The sequence below is a fragment of the Alosa alosa genome, chromosome 1 (genome assembly GCF_017589495.1).
Source record: "Alosa alosa isolate M-15738 ecotype Scorff River chromosome 1, AALO_Geno_1.1, whole genome shotgun sequence".
Lineage (NCBI taxonomy): Eukaryota > Metazoa > Chordata > Actinopteri > Clupeiformes > Clupeidae > Alosa > Alosa alosa.
In genome coordinates this window covers 11538699-11552110 of record NC_063189.1, presented here as the reverse complement: position 1 = coordinate 11552110, position 13412 = coordinate 11538699, and the positions used below count along the sequence as shown (strand labels likewise).

General features: G+C 48.5%; 1 protein-coding gene across 1 annotated transcript in view; it reads left to right on the top strand.

Annotated features, from left to right (window-relative positions):
* ptch2 (patched 2) overlaps positions 1-13412 on the top strand; it is a 31312-nt gene that overhangs the window by 5171 nt on the left and 12729 nt on the right. Inside the window, exons 3-11 of the mRNA XM_048259004.1 lie at positions 6506-6695; positions 6815-6884; positions 7051-7142; positions 10038-10233; positions 10418-10539; positions 11134-11281; positions 12543-12674; positions 12906-13061; positions 13264-13356. Coding sequence (XP_048114961.1) covers positions 6506-6695; positions 6815-6884; positions 7051-7142; positions 10038-10233; positions 10418-10539; positions 11134-11281; positions 12543-12674; positions 12906-13061; positions 13264-13356 — 1199 coding nt within the window. The remainder of the gene's footprint in view (positions 1-6505; positions 6696-6814; positions 6885-7050; positions 7143-10037; positions 10234-10417; positions 10540-11133; positions 11282-12542; positions 12675-12905; positions 13062-13263; positions 13357-13412) is intronic.

Genomic DNA, 13412 nt, shown 5'->3' with positions numbered 1-13412 from the left:
TAACTGCCTGAATGTGCAGTATAGATGACTTTAAGGCACTTGGTTAGTTGATCACGTGTTTGAGTAATGTAGGCCTCCACAGTGGTATGTTTAGAATGATGTGGCCATTATAGGAAAGGACCCACACAAACAAAGCTCACGGCACATTTTCACATTTTGAGTTTTAAACGTTTTAAACAGAAAGAAATGTTTATGTACTTGCATGTACTCAAAAGTTATTTTTTGTCCTCTGTCTTGACACGATTTTGGGGAGCTTGACAGACATGTACACACAGTCAAGCTGTGCAAACATTACAAAAAGTGAGTGGGGATATCTGGGTAGCAGACCTCTCTGAGGTTTAAAAAGCGGCTGTGCAGCTGAAGAGAAGTGGGGGGAAAGGAACATGTACGCATGGTGTGAATGGCCTTCTCCACATGCAGAACAGTAGGTACCTTCCAGAGAGTTTGCACAAACCTTAGCTTTTGAGGGGAAGACATGTGGATTTTTCTGTGTTTGGAGCAGTTATCTAAACAAAAAATGCTAGGTAAATGCAATGATTCATTAGAAAATACACAGTCGTCCAGTCCGGGGCCAGCTTCAAGAGAAAGCCAGCTCTATGGAGCATTATTTGAGGTGAATGGCAAGCCGCAGTACCCCAGCTACATAAATAAACTTTAACTGCCGAGACTCAGACCTCACCAGTAGAAAGAACAAACAAGGCCCGAGTCAACCTGGGTCAGTTGAAAATGTTTATTTCAACCCCCTCTCCCTTCGCCCCACACCCCCCTAGTCATAGCCCAGCACAGGCCTCCAGCCCCCATTCCTCAAAAACAGCCTCATGTGCTGGATATTTAACTCACCAGGCCTCCCCTCTCACTGAGAAGGTTAAGCTTGTGAGCACACTACTTATAAGTAGGCCAAAACTCCCAACTTGAACACAGACATCTCTGGTGCTGCTTTGTGATTGTTGGAACACTTACTTAAGTAATTTTATTACTTTTCTACCTACTTTTGGTAATATGTTTTAAAATATATGAACATTTGCAATTACTACTTTGTTACAAAATCCATCTTCAGTATATTATTCACTTTCTGATTTGGTACAGTTTTTATTTCAGGTTCATTTGTAATACTGCTGGCCAGACATCTGCCCAGCTTCTATTCCCAGCTCTCATTTTCCTTCATTTTGACAGTTTTTATTTTCTGCCAAGACTGATCGCTCTCTTTGATCCATGCTAAATAAAGTGACACCAGTCACCTTTTCAGTGAAAGTTTCTTCAGTTTCCCCCCTCTCTACACCATTGCCTCCTTCATTAAACCAAGGCAGAAGGAAAAAAAAAACATTTTCTTGGGTACTTGGGATGTGTGGAGTGGTGGTGGGGAAGGGGGAGAAATGGTCCCGCGGCTCAATAAATTCATTTCTAGCCTGAATGCAACCAGCAATGTGGAAAAATTTTGCCTTTCAGCATGGGATGAATGTATGTTTCAACCACACATTAAGCTGCATTAGCAGCCAGTGGACTGCTTAATGTGAGCATTTTTCACAGCAGCCAACACTAGGGATGATTAGCATAATTAGTACAGGGGAGGCTATACATATGGAAATAGCAAGAGCTTAAATGCCAACACCAGTGGAAATTTATGTCAGCACTGACAGAAGTATCAGGTTTGAATAGGTCGTAACTGAGGCTTAGTATTTTTTACCCTCAGCAAAGATCCCCCTCCCCTCATTTTGTTTACACATATAAATTCTTCCCAATTTTCTTTTCTAAAGTACACCTAGTATACCCAGTGGAGTCCCTTCACCGTCATGGGTATGGGCAGACACCGCTATAATCTTTGTTTCTATAGTTAAGGTATGAAGCCAACCTCCACCGCCGCCTCCTGGCCGCCAACCCCTGCAGCCCGCGTCTGCATCGTCTCATTTACTGAGAAAGTCTTAGGCCATTTGCTTTTGTTGGGAGACTTTCTCTGTACTGTCCCCCCGCCTGTTTGTTGGGAAACATTTAAAAAGACATTCAGGAGAGGAGAGACAAAGGGGGCTTGCACTGAGCCCCTCCGTCCTCTCTCTCTCTCCCTCTTTCTTTCTCTCTGTTAGGGGCGGTGAAGGTAGGGCAGCCTCTCCGTCTGTCTCCTCTAAAGAGTCTGGGCTGGACGGAGTGGACAGCCCAGTCATGGATGGGGTATTGAGAGTTGCAGTGGAGCTGAAGAGTTTTGTGAAAAGATGTGTCATGCGGCGGCCAAATCTATCCCCTCTTGTTTTCATAATGTCTTCTTGAAAATGTTTTACGGGCTCAGGGGAGACAAAATGAGGGAATGCCAAGTCCCAAAGAAAAAGTCCAGTAGCCTTTTGTGAGTTTGTTTTCTTGAAACAGAAAGAAGAGATGATGGGTGGATAGATACAGAAAGATTCATTGAATATATGTATGTATGTATGTAGGCTATGTATGTATGTGGGCACATTATGTTCTTATGTCCATATGTGCATCTTGTTGTTGTTGTGCGTGTGTGTCTTCAGAGTCTGTTATTTTTGTGTGAGCACTGTATTTTGTGTGTGTGTCGAGCTTGGGTGGCAAAAACAGGTAAAATGTCTCTTTCAGCACTCTTCCTTGTGGGACTTCCTCCAAGTCAGCATGGGTCCTTTCAGAGGTCTGCTAATCCAGCTAATCTGGCACACAACACTTTGAAGGTGGCCCTGCCTAATGGTTAGAGCGCTGGGATTCAGAGCTAGCTTGTGAACGCTGGCTAAGGCTTTATTTGTGACTGTTTCAGGCGTACATTGTGTGGGCCTGGCTGAAGTCTTGGCTGGTTGAGTGTCTGGACCACCTTGGTCAGTGGAGACTCCTTTATTGGGGTAAAACCGATTTGATTCATTGGCCCTGGTGGGCTGTGGGAAAATACAGTTGCTGCGTTACAGATGATTGCCATTATCAGTGTGTGGTGGTCTACCCTGAATCGAGTTAGTCGGTTCCCTCAGGAACATCCCTTGAATAAGCCCATGTGTGTATGTGTGTATTGTCTGTGTGTGTGTGTGTGTGTGTCCGTCCTTGGATTCAATTGCTTTGAGCAGCATAGTGATTTTTATTTATTAAATAGCTCCAGGTCCATAACCTTGACCTCATTGTTATTTATACATCATGCAATGATGTGTAGTGGAAACTTTAATGAGCATCAGGAAAAAAATAGACTTTCCAGGTGTGGCAGATGTTGAGTAGCACCAGCCCGATGTTCCACAGCATCGCGGTAATGATGGTCATTTACTTCCCGCTTGTTGACCCTTCCAGGGAGGGAGAGAGAGCCATGGCAAGTGGCAGCATTGAGTGGTGTGCAATCATGGCCGCAGTGGGGTAGATTGGAGTGGACACGAGTGAGATTGGAGCTGACAGGGTCCAGCAGTGGGCTGACACCAGGGGCGTGTGGGCCGGGCGGGGGTTGGAAGGTGGTGGTGGGGGGCTGCATCTCCGTGGTTAATTACATGTCACTTTCCATGCTGCCCACTGTGCGGGGGAAGCCCTCACACACCAGTCCAGCCTCCCAGGCTTCAGGACCCCAGAGTTAAGCTCCAGGGGTGGGCCCCCCCCCCCAAACCCTCCTCCATTGTCTACCAGCTCCTGGGTAGCTCTGGCTAGCAGCCTTTCACAAGTTCAGCCCCATATCTGTGCAGAGAGAGCTATTAGCCATATGTTTAGCCAAGTTATTTCATAGCCATGTAGCAGAGGGGAGCTCTGCACCACGTTTAGTGTGCAGTCTTGACTGCATAGTCATTTCTCCCACCATATGATGGAGGACCCACCTCATGGAGAATTGACCTGGGCTGGTGATGTCAGCTCCAGAGCTGTGAAAGCTGAACAAAAGGAGGGTCCCTGCCCCTGCAAGGGGACCAGGATCTAATACCAACTTCAGAATGCAGCCTCTACTCAAACTCCATTTGACATATATAACACATATCTTATGTAGGATTATATCATGTCAACTATATCATGAAGTATAGTGTGAAACAATAATTCTTAATCCTCTTTAAATGTACTTTTTTCACATTAGTTCTTACTTCAGTAAACAAAGTTGTGACTCATTGTTTTTCAGTATGTAGCAATGTACTTAAGGGTGTTGTTACATTGTAACGAGGCTGTATATGTTTGGGAAAAGTGTAAATCATTTACTAAAAATGGCCCACCTCCTTCTGGCTTTAGGAACTGAGCTTGAAGCCTCAAGCCCAGAGTCTCAGCAAGTTACCGCAAGTCAAATTGGAGCGCAACTCAAACAAATGGGGCAGCCTGATTTGTAATTTTTTCTCTCTCTCTCTCTCTCGCGCTCTGGCTCTTGTGTGACACCGTGAAAGTATTTTTTTTGCGCGCCTGTCTCTTTAAGCGTGCAGCACGCAGCAGAGCGAGGCGAGCTGAGGGAGGCGAGGCGAGCGGAGCTCCCATCTGGAGGGTGGCTGCGAGGAGCGGTGACGGAGTGCCACAGCCCAGTCGGCCCGCGAGCTGGGTGGTCCAGATGGGAGGAACGAGACACAAATAGCTATAATTTACTTCAGGAGCCCCTGTAATTACCGGCCCAAGGATTCGAGCTCGATTCCTGCAGATGCCTGAATGCATTAAATATGAATGCGATGTTTGAAAAGTGAAACAAAAAGCATGTTTGCATTTGTGAATGGAGTTGTGTGTGTGTGTGTGTGTGCGTGAGTGTTTTGTCTCTGCTTCAATCTTGTGTGCAGATCTCTGATGGAATGTATTTACATACCCTTGGAGCTGGTTGCCATATGATGGCGAGCAATGCAGCGATAATGTGTCATAAAAGATCGTGGCTTACAAGCTTTTTCATGTAACTGTGCTTTAGGGAGAACTGCGTTTCCTCTTAATATCTGTGTCATTGTTTACTTTTCATGAAACACACGGAATGCTTTGCGTGTCTGATCTGGCGGAACAGTTTGTGGTTCTCCGAAGCCATGCCTCCTTTCTCCCGCTCAGTACAAGGAGAGGGGCTTGAAGTGATTTGGTGGTGTGGGCAAGAGAGATCGCTTGAGAGAGTTCTCCCCGTAACAGTCTTCACTTGTTTTCCCCTCGCTCGGTCCCCGTCTCCCTGGTTCACTCTCTAGTGCTCTCTCAAAATCTCTCCTACCCTCTTTCTCTCTCCTACCCTCTTTCTCTCTCTCTCTTTTCCTCTTTCTCCCTCTCACTCTCTCAATTAAGCCAGGCAAGGGCTTTGGGGAGCTTTGGAGGAGTGAGACTGATAGAAAGAGAGAAAGGGAGGGAGAGAGAGAGAGAAGAGAGAGAGGCGAGGTGGGCCCAGCTAGCCACTGCGGGGTTGTCATCATGCATTGGGAGCCGGCGGAGGGCTAGACCGAGCTGCTCTGATCCGTGCCGGTGTGTTTCATGTGCCCTTGGCATGCCTGCAGATACCCTGCACACTCTTTTCACCACAGCCTCTGTTAATTAGGGGGCTGGACTCCAGAGTTTCCTCTGCGCTCTTTGATGCTTTTCTTCCGAGGGCTCTGCATACCACATGAACAGCGTTTCTCTGCCTCAACCCCCCTCCCAGCTCCACCGCCACCGCCACCACCAGCAGCAGCAGCAGCTTTTGTTCTTCCCTCTCTTTCTCTCTCTCTCTCTCTCTCCCTCTTTCTCTCTCTCTTTCTCTCTCTCCCTCCGTCTCCCTCGTTTGCTCTTTCCCTGACGGCTTAGTTCTGGGATGGTGGAGGCCTGCTTTTTTAAAGCTGCGGACACTAACCAGTCCGTCCGCCTGCCTGGCTGGGATTTTCCTATGCACATGGAGGACAGTGTGTGTGTGTGTGTGTGTGTGTGGGGGTGCTGCTGGGGCTGGTTTTTTGAATGAATGGGTTGGGGTTAGGCCGCTCACATGACTGGGATCCAGACGCTGTGATCTGCTCTGGGCAGGTTGGGAGGGCCTCTGACTGGGAGCCCACCCCAGGGGATCGTGTCATCGCCGCGCCATAGCCACCAGGGCCAGCAAGCTGGACGGAGGGAGGGAGAGAGAGTTTCCCAGACACACATCTGTTTTCCAGGAGGCATCAATAAGTAGCTTTTGACTCATTCTGCTTGGCCAGACACAAATGTCTGACAGTGCCCACGAAACCAGCAAGCAAGGGGGCATAAATGTTTGTGAACAGAGGTTTGTGTGTGTGTGTGTGTGTTCTTACCACCCCAGAGTGTTCTCGTGCTGGTTTATTTTTCCTTTGGTCCTGTGTATTGGCTCAAGCTGAGTGTGTTATACTCACTGGTTTTGTCAAAGGCTGGTTTGATCAACACCGCTTGCTAGTATGTTTTTGTTAAGTTAATTCATAATAAATATGGGTAGATTGTGTGATTTCATTGAGGTACTATTACGTCTCCGTCTGGCATGAAACCTGTTGACCTGGAGTCTTTTCTATTTTCATTTGTACAAAGGTTTCCAAGTCATCTTAAAATGTAACGGATGAATGACACACAGTGAAATAACCTGATACAGGTTCCATCTGTCTGTTTCTAACACACTTTCCCTCCTCTTGTCCTTCTGTCTTTGCAGCTGGAAGCCGTGTGAGCCGTGAACTGCGCTACACGAAGGAGAAGCAGGGAGAAGAGTCCGTGTTCACCTCACAGATGCTCATACAAACACCTAAACAGGAAGGAACTAATATTCTAACCCAGGAGTCCTTGCTACTGCACCTAGAGGCTGCGCTCTCCGCTAGCAAAGTCCAGGTGTCCCTGTATGGAAAGTAAGTCTCTCCTCTCTCTCGAATCGTGGGAAATGGTTGACTGTCCACGCTTGCAATCACCTCAAACCCAGCAGAGATTTGCTATAATTGGTGACTGTAAACATTTGATATCTCCTCAGGTCATGGGATCTAAACAAAATCTGCTTCAAGTCCGGAGTTCCAATCATAGAAAATGTCATGATTGAAAGGGTAAGCCTATTGTTTTATATTTCCATCTCCCATGAGAATTCATAGGGCAGGCCTTAATGCGGGGTGCTTAGTCCCCAGGACCCTTGCCTTGGATACATTTTGATGTTCTCCATTTGTGACGTGCTCTAGTTTGAGCAATGGCCAATTGTGTCTTTCTTCTCCCCAGATGATTGACAAGCTCTTCCCGTGTATGATTATAACCCCTCTGGATTGTTTCTGGGAAGGCTCTAAACTGCAGGGAGGCTCAGCCTACTTACCGTAAGTTAACCAGCCAATCACATGAAGGCATTTTTTTAGTCCTCCTTTTTATCCTTTTCGTCACCACAAGCTAGCTAGCTAGCATTGCGATGACCAGGAAAGTCACTGCAGGGTATCTGACAGCTGTTGTCGAACAAATGTTGTTGTTGGGTTTTTTGTTTTTCATGCATGATATGTGGGACATGAGCCAGGCTCCTTAAGCTCACTTGACCCTCTGATTCTTGCACACTCCTGTAACAAGGGGGTCGTCATGTCAGCCCAACTACAGTGTTGGCAGCAATAAACTCCCCACATTAAGCCTGGAGCAAAGGCTCCATTTAGTCCGCTGATAAGCAGAGGCCTGGTTCAGTCGTCGCCTTGCGCTTGTCCTGTCATCGGAGCGTTGAGGGGGCTTTACCAGACTCTGCCGAGCCCCCTCTAACACCCCCGCGGTGAGGCCCCTCCTCCTGGGGTGCCTGCCAGAGGGAGCCCTAATGGAGAAGAGAGAGAGAGGAGAGAGAGAGAGAGAGAGAGAGAAAGAGAGAGGGAGGGGAGGAGATGGCTGCTACTGGGTGGGTGGGTTGGTTGAAGGGGTGTGCGAGAGTGTGGGGTGGTGGTGGTGGGGGGGGGCGGGGCTTGGGGGTAGGGGAGTCTTTGGGTCAGACAATGGTAAGCATTCTTTCAGTTTACGAGTGAGTGTCCATCGGTGAGGGGGCCCCGGAGGGTGCCCCAGCTTTGTCAGCACTGGGTAACACTGCGCATTCTCATGGTAATCGCCTGGGCTCCGAGCTGTAAGTCCAACAAATAAAATGGGCATTATTCAAGTAGTGGGCCCAAAGAGACAGAGAAAGTGGGGAGAGACAAAATGAACAGTGCATTTCGTCCAAAACATCTCTCTTAAGAGTTTTCACACATATATCCCAGAACACTGATCTGGTAAGATAGAACATTTTCCCCCAAAGAATATAAATGTATATTAATGGATAATATCACACTTATTTGTTTTTTAAATATGGACTTAGCACTTTCCATTTTGAAAATGTAATTGTGCTAACTTAAAAAGCAGTGACTGAAGATGCAAGGACTTAAGCTTGCAATGATCTTAGCTTTTGAGTGTTGAATACCTTCTCTTCATCAGGATTCATTTCCTCTTTTCTAGCATGTTTGCAGGGAGGAAAGGGTAGCCAGTGAGGCTAATGTCCTGGCTTCCGCTTGAATTCAACCAATTTTTTTTACTGAGTGAGAGAGAGTGACAGTGAGTGTGTGTGTGTGTGTGTGTGAGAGAGAGAGAGAGAGAGAGAGAGAGCGATCAAGGGAGAGAGGGAAAGAGGAGAGGGAGAGAGAAAAAAACTTGAGAACAAAGAGCAGCAATCTATGGAAAAACAAAAGGGCCTAGGCCGACTCACTCAAGCAAAAAATAGGAGATAAAGGAGCCTCTCTTTGCAAGCAGGAGCAAAGGCGCTTGGTATGTGGGAATGGGAGAGGACCAGCTTTATTTGAAGCCACTCTTCATGAATTATTGGAGGGAGCTAGATTGTGCCCAGAGAGAGAGAGAGAGAGAGAGAGAGAGAGAGAGAGAGAGAGAGAGAGAGAGAGAGAGGACACTTTTTTACTGTTTTCTTTCTTTCTTTATTCTTTTCCCTTTCTCCACCCTCCAGCACTGGCCATAGAAAATGGCCCCCCACATTCTGTGGCTCGTAGATCAACCTGAGGTTAACGTCATTTTGCATGTGGATTATTTCATGTGGGAATGCGCCCAGACAGAAAGAGTTTCAGACAGGGGAAAACGATTCCTTTTCGAGGTTGAGTGAAGAGTTCACTTGAAGTGCTGTAACTGTCAAAACAGTGAAGTTGTGTTTTTCGTCTGGCTACATTTCTGCTTCAGTGACGCTGTCCTATCCAGCCTCCCTTTGTAAAATCATTCCTTGTTCACAAGCAGTACATGAGGTGATAAATGCTCACATATAAGCCACATGTGAATTATCAGCCATTGAAAAAAGTGCATGCCATTACAAGTAAAAACACAGCCATTCAAATTTGCCTCTTTGTGGCTGAGGTCATGTTGTCCCTCCCCGAGTTGGCTAATGGTGGACAGTGTGGCAGGCTCCCTGACACACAGGCGAGCCCTCAGAGCTTAAGGTACTTCCTGCCTACAAGGCTCTGGCCTTGAACTTGTGTCTTAAATACAGTGCTCCGAGTCGTCTTGGCTGGCTAAAACTGTCAGCCGACACCAGGCTGCGATCCCACAGGCCACATAATTACCTTCTCTTCGGAGGAATATTGTAAATTTAGCTCCGCGGGGAGGGCGGGACTAGCGATAGCGCCATAACACACACACACACACACACACACACACACACGCACGCACAAAAGGGGGGTAAAAAAGCCTTGGGATTAGGGCGTCTCTTTGAGCCGGGAGCTTGTGAACGCCTGTGAGCCTTGAGCAGCAGGAGAGAGAACGAAAGACAGAGAGAGAGAGAGAGAAAGAGAAAGAGAGATGGGGAGAGTGCCGGGCTTTCCTCCTCCTGCCCGCCCAGCCTTGGGTCCCCGGCCCCCAGCCGCAGCCCCGTCGGGGCCTTATCAAGATGTTTGAGAGCCAGGGGTAATTGTTATGATTCGATGCACAGAGTTAAGAGACAGGAGCCCGCGGCCTGCCGGCGCATTATGTTCCTCCGTGTAACAGGATAATAAACGCTACTTTATGTCGCATCTGCAGTCCTCCACCAGGGAGAGCCGGCCGCGAGGCGCGAGCCCAGAAACAAGCTGCCTGACGTCGAGGAAGGAAGGAGGAGGTGTGGAGGAGGACAAGGAGGGGGACGAGAATAGAGAGATGAGGAAAAGAGGAGAAGAGAATAAAATTGAAACGGTTTGAGGTGGGCGCCCCATAAGCTGAACTCTGGATTTGATCTGCTACAGGGGGATGCCTGACATTCAGTGGATGAACCTGGACCCTCTGAAGCTGATGGAGGAGCTCAGCCAGTTCACCTCCCTGGAGGGCTTCAAGGAGATGCTGGACAAGGCCCAGGTGGGACATGCCTACATGAACAGGCCCTGCCTCAATCCCAGCGACTCCGACTGCCCAAACAGCGCCCCCAACAAAGAGCAACGCCAGGTAGGAAGTTTCATTAGTTAATATATATATGTATATGTATATATATGTGTGTGTGTGTGTGTGTGTGTGTATATATATATATATATATATATATATATATATATAGTATTGTTTTTTTAGTGTGCACAGTTGAATGACCAGAAGAGGGTGGTGATCTAATGAAATGTGGTGCTTTGCTCTCCAGAGTCCCGACATTGCCTCTGAGCTGCAGGGTGGTTGCCACGGTTTCTCAAAGAAGTTTATGCACTGGCAGGAGGAGCTGATCCTGGGTGGCAGGGCAAAGGATACCCAGAATGCTTTGCAGAGGTGAGAGAGCACAGCCCGGCAGGGAGGGGTGAGTGGGGGGGATTGTGGGTGGGCGTCTCTAGTGGAGGCCCGGAGGAGCGGGCGAGGAATCCTTCAGACCCCTAATAACCTCACACATCCATGGAATGCCTCGTATGAAGCGGGATCGGTTTCCTTCCCTGACCCCAGCGGAGGATAGACCAATTAAACATGATGGACAGCCACATAAAGCACGGATGGATCTGTAGTGTGGAATGCAAAAAAACAGAGGTCAACTCTTATACAGACACAGGGGGGAAAAAGAAAGTGTAAAAAGAGGTCTGAATACAAACTAAGGACAGCCATGACACACATATCAACGTTGTGTTTAGGCCAAAGGAAAGGGTTCTCTCAAAGGGCTCGCTGCACAAACAGAGGGTGAAATCCAATACATGTTGTGATTTGAGTGCTTGTTTTAATCAAAATAGATGGATACCATATCTAAATTGAGTCAGGCTTGTGCACAACCAACAGCGTGAGATGATAATGGAAGTCTCATGGCGAGTTGTTGTTATGCGTTGGTTCAAAGTAGCACACCCAGTATATCTCAATTAAATGTCTTTCATGTTCCTTCAGTGCGGAGGCCCTCCAGACCATGTTCCTGCTCATGAGCCCCAAGCAACTTTATGAGCATTTTAAGGACGACTACGAGATACACGACATCAACTGGAACGAAGACAAAGCCACCGCTATCCTGGAGTCCTGGCAGAGGAAGTTTGTTGAGGTAATTTCCTGTTCATATTCCTGTTCTCTCTCTCTCTCTCCTCTCTCCTGCAGCTTCTGTGTCTTGACCCAAATCCAAGCCATCGTGCGTTATGTTTTCTCTTCTGTTACGTAGGGAGCATAAGAAGCAGGTTAGCCAGAGGTCTTTAACGTTATCCTGAGCTTACCTGCCTACAAGGGAGGAGCACAGGGAGAAGGGAAACACTAGTTTAGGAGGAACTCTCAGTGTGTGTGTGTGTGTGTGTGTGTGTGTGTGTGCGTGCGTGTGTGTTGGAGGCGGTGGAGGTAGGAGGGATCGCTCTGGTGTGGCGGCTTGTTTTGCTTAGGCCAGGGGAGCGCAACGTCTGCCTGAATTCCATCAATCCTCAGCTGCCTAGTAAACGGAGTCGTCCTAGGAGGCCACTGACAGACTCCCAGTTATAGGAACAAGCTGTTTTTGTGATAGCGGACACCCAGCACGCTGACTGGAGGAGGGGCAGCGTGCTTGTACCTCCAGCCATGCCCAGGGCTCGCTCAATGGAGGAGGGTGAGGAGAGAGAATGTCAGAGTGAAAGAGAGAGAGAGGGGGAGAGAGAGAGAGAGAAAGAGAGAGAGGGGGAATAGGAGACAGAGGAAAAGGGGGGAGGGTCACTGTAAAAACAAAGTGCAGGGCTGAAGTTGTGGTCGGCTCATGGTGCTGACGGAGTAGCCTGAGAGACCATGTGATCGCATTTGATCCCTGCGACCTCGGATCCCTGGCATCTGTGGTCATTATTTCTGGCTTGTCAGTCTCCATAGGGGCCAACCAGACCCCCCTTGTTTGTTTGTTATGGGCTCAAAAAATATAGGCGCTGAATGGTGTGTGGTGTGAGGTGTGTTTTGACTTGCTGTTGTGCAGCTCTGTCTGTATTGCATGTCAAGGCATACAGACAAACAGGCAAACAAAGACATTTTTGTGTGTGGGTGTGTGCGTGTGTGTGTGTGTGTGTGTGTGTGTGCGCGTGCGCGCGTGTGTGTGTGTGAGCGCACACGTGTGTGTGTGTGTGTGTGTTGTTTTTGTTCCTGCATGACTGTGAGGCACTGTTGGCACCGCTGAGTTTACACTAAAAATACTCTCCTGTGGACAGGCAGAGGAGGTCCTGTCCACGGCATAATATTATGTCACGACAACCAATCCAATACTTGGGGCACGGGTCAATATTTGCGCTGTGAATATAATACGCTTTTTGAAGTCGGCTGACTGAAGCGTCTCGGTGTGTTTTCTGTGTGCTTCTCCGGTGCAGGTGGCCCACCAGAGCGTCCCGCAGAACTCCTCGTCCAGCGTGCACGCCTTCTCCACCACCACGCTCAACGACATCATGAAGTCCTTCTCCGACGTCAGCGTCATCCGAGTGGCCGGCGGCTACCTACTCATGGTAAGGTGCCCGGGAGAAAGCCGCCAGCCGCCGCTAAAAGGCGGCCCAATCGATCACGCTCGTGTCATATATCATGAGGGCTGACTGGTGGCTGGGTTTTATATGAAAGTATAATGTGTCGTGCATTTTGTGGTGATGCGGTTAACGTGCTCATTGAGTGGGGAGGGATTCTGCTTTCCACTCAGCATGTGATTCAACTCTGTGTGTGTGTGTGTGTGTGTGTGTGTGTAGCTGGCCTACGCCTGTGTGACAATGCTGCGCTGGGACTGTGCCAAGTCCCAGGGTGCTGTGGGGTTGGCCGGGGTGCTGCTTGTGGCTCTGTCAGTAGCAGCCGGTCTGGGACTGTGCTCTCTGCTGGGCCTCTCCTTCAATGCAGCCACAACACAGGTAACCACTCCCTACAAAGACAAAAACGCAAGCACTCATCCACTCATTAACGCTCACATACGCTACACACTTAGTCAGAAAAATGCAGGCACATTCCTCATCTCTGGTACTCTCCTTTTAACACTGTGTGTGTGTGTATGTGTGTGTGTGTGTGTGTGTGTGTGTGTGTGTGTTTTTGTGTGTGTGATGAACTCCCTGTCAGGTGCTTCCGTTTCTGGCCTTGGGGATCGGAGTGGATGACATGTTCCTGCTGGCTCACTCCTTCACAGAGACGGCGTCCAACATCCCCTTCAAGGCAAGGCTCCTGCTACGGTTACACAGCACACGCTCCAGCTCCACTCAGCACCATCA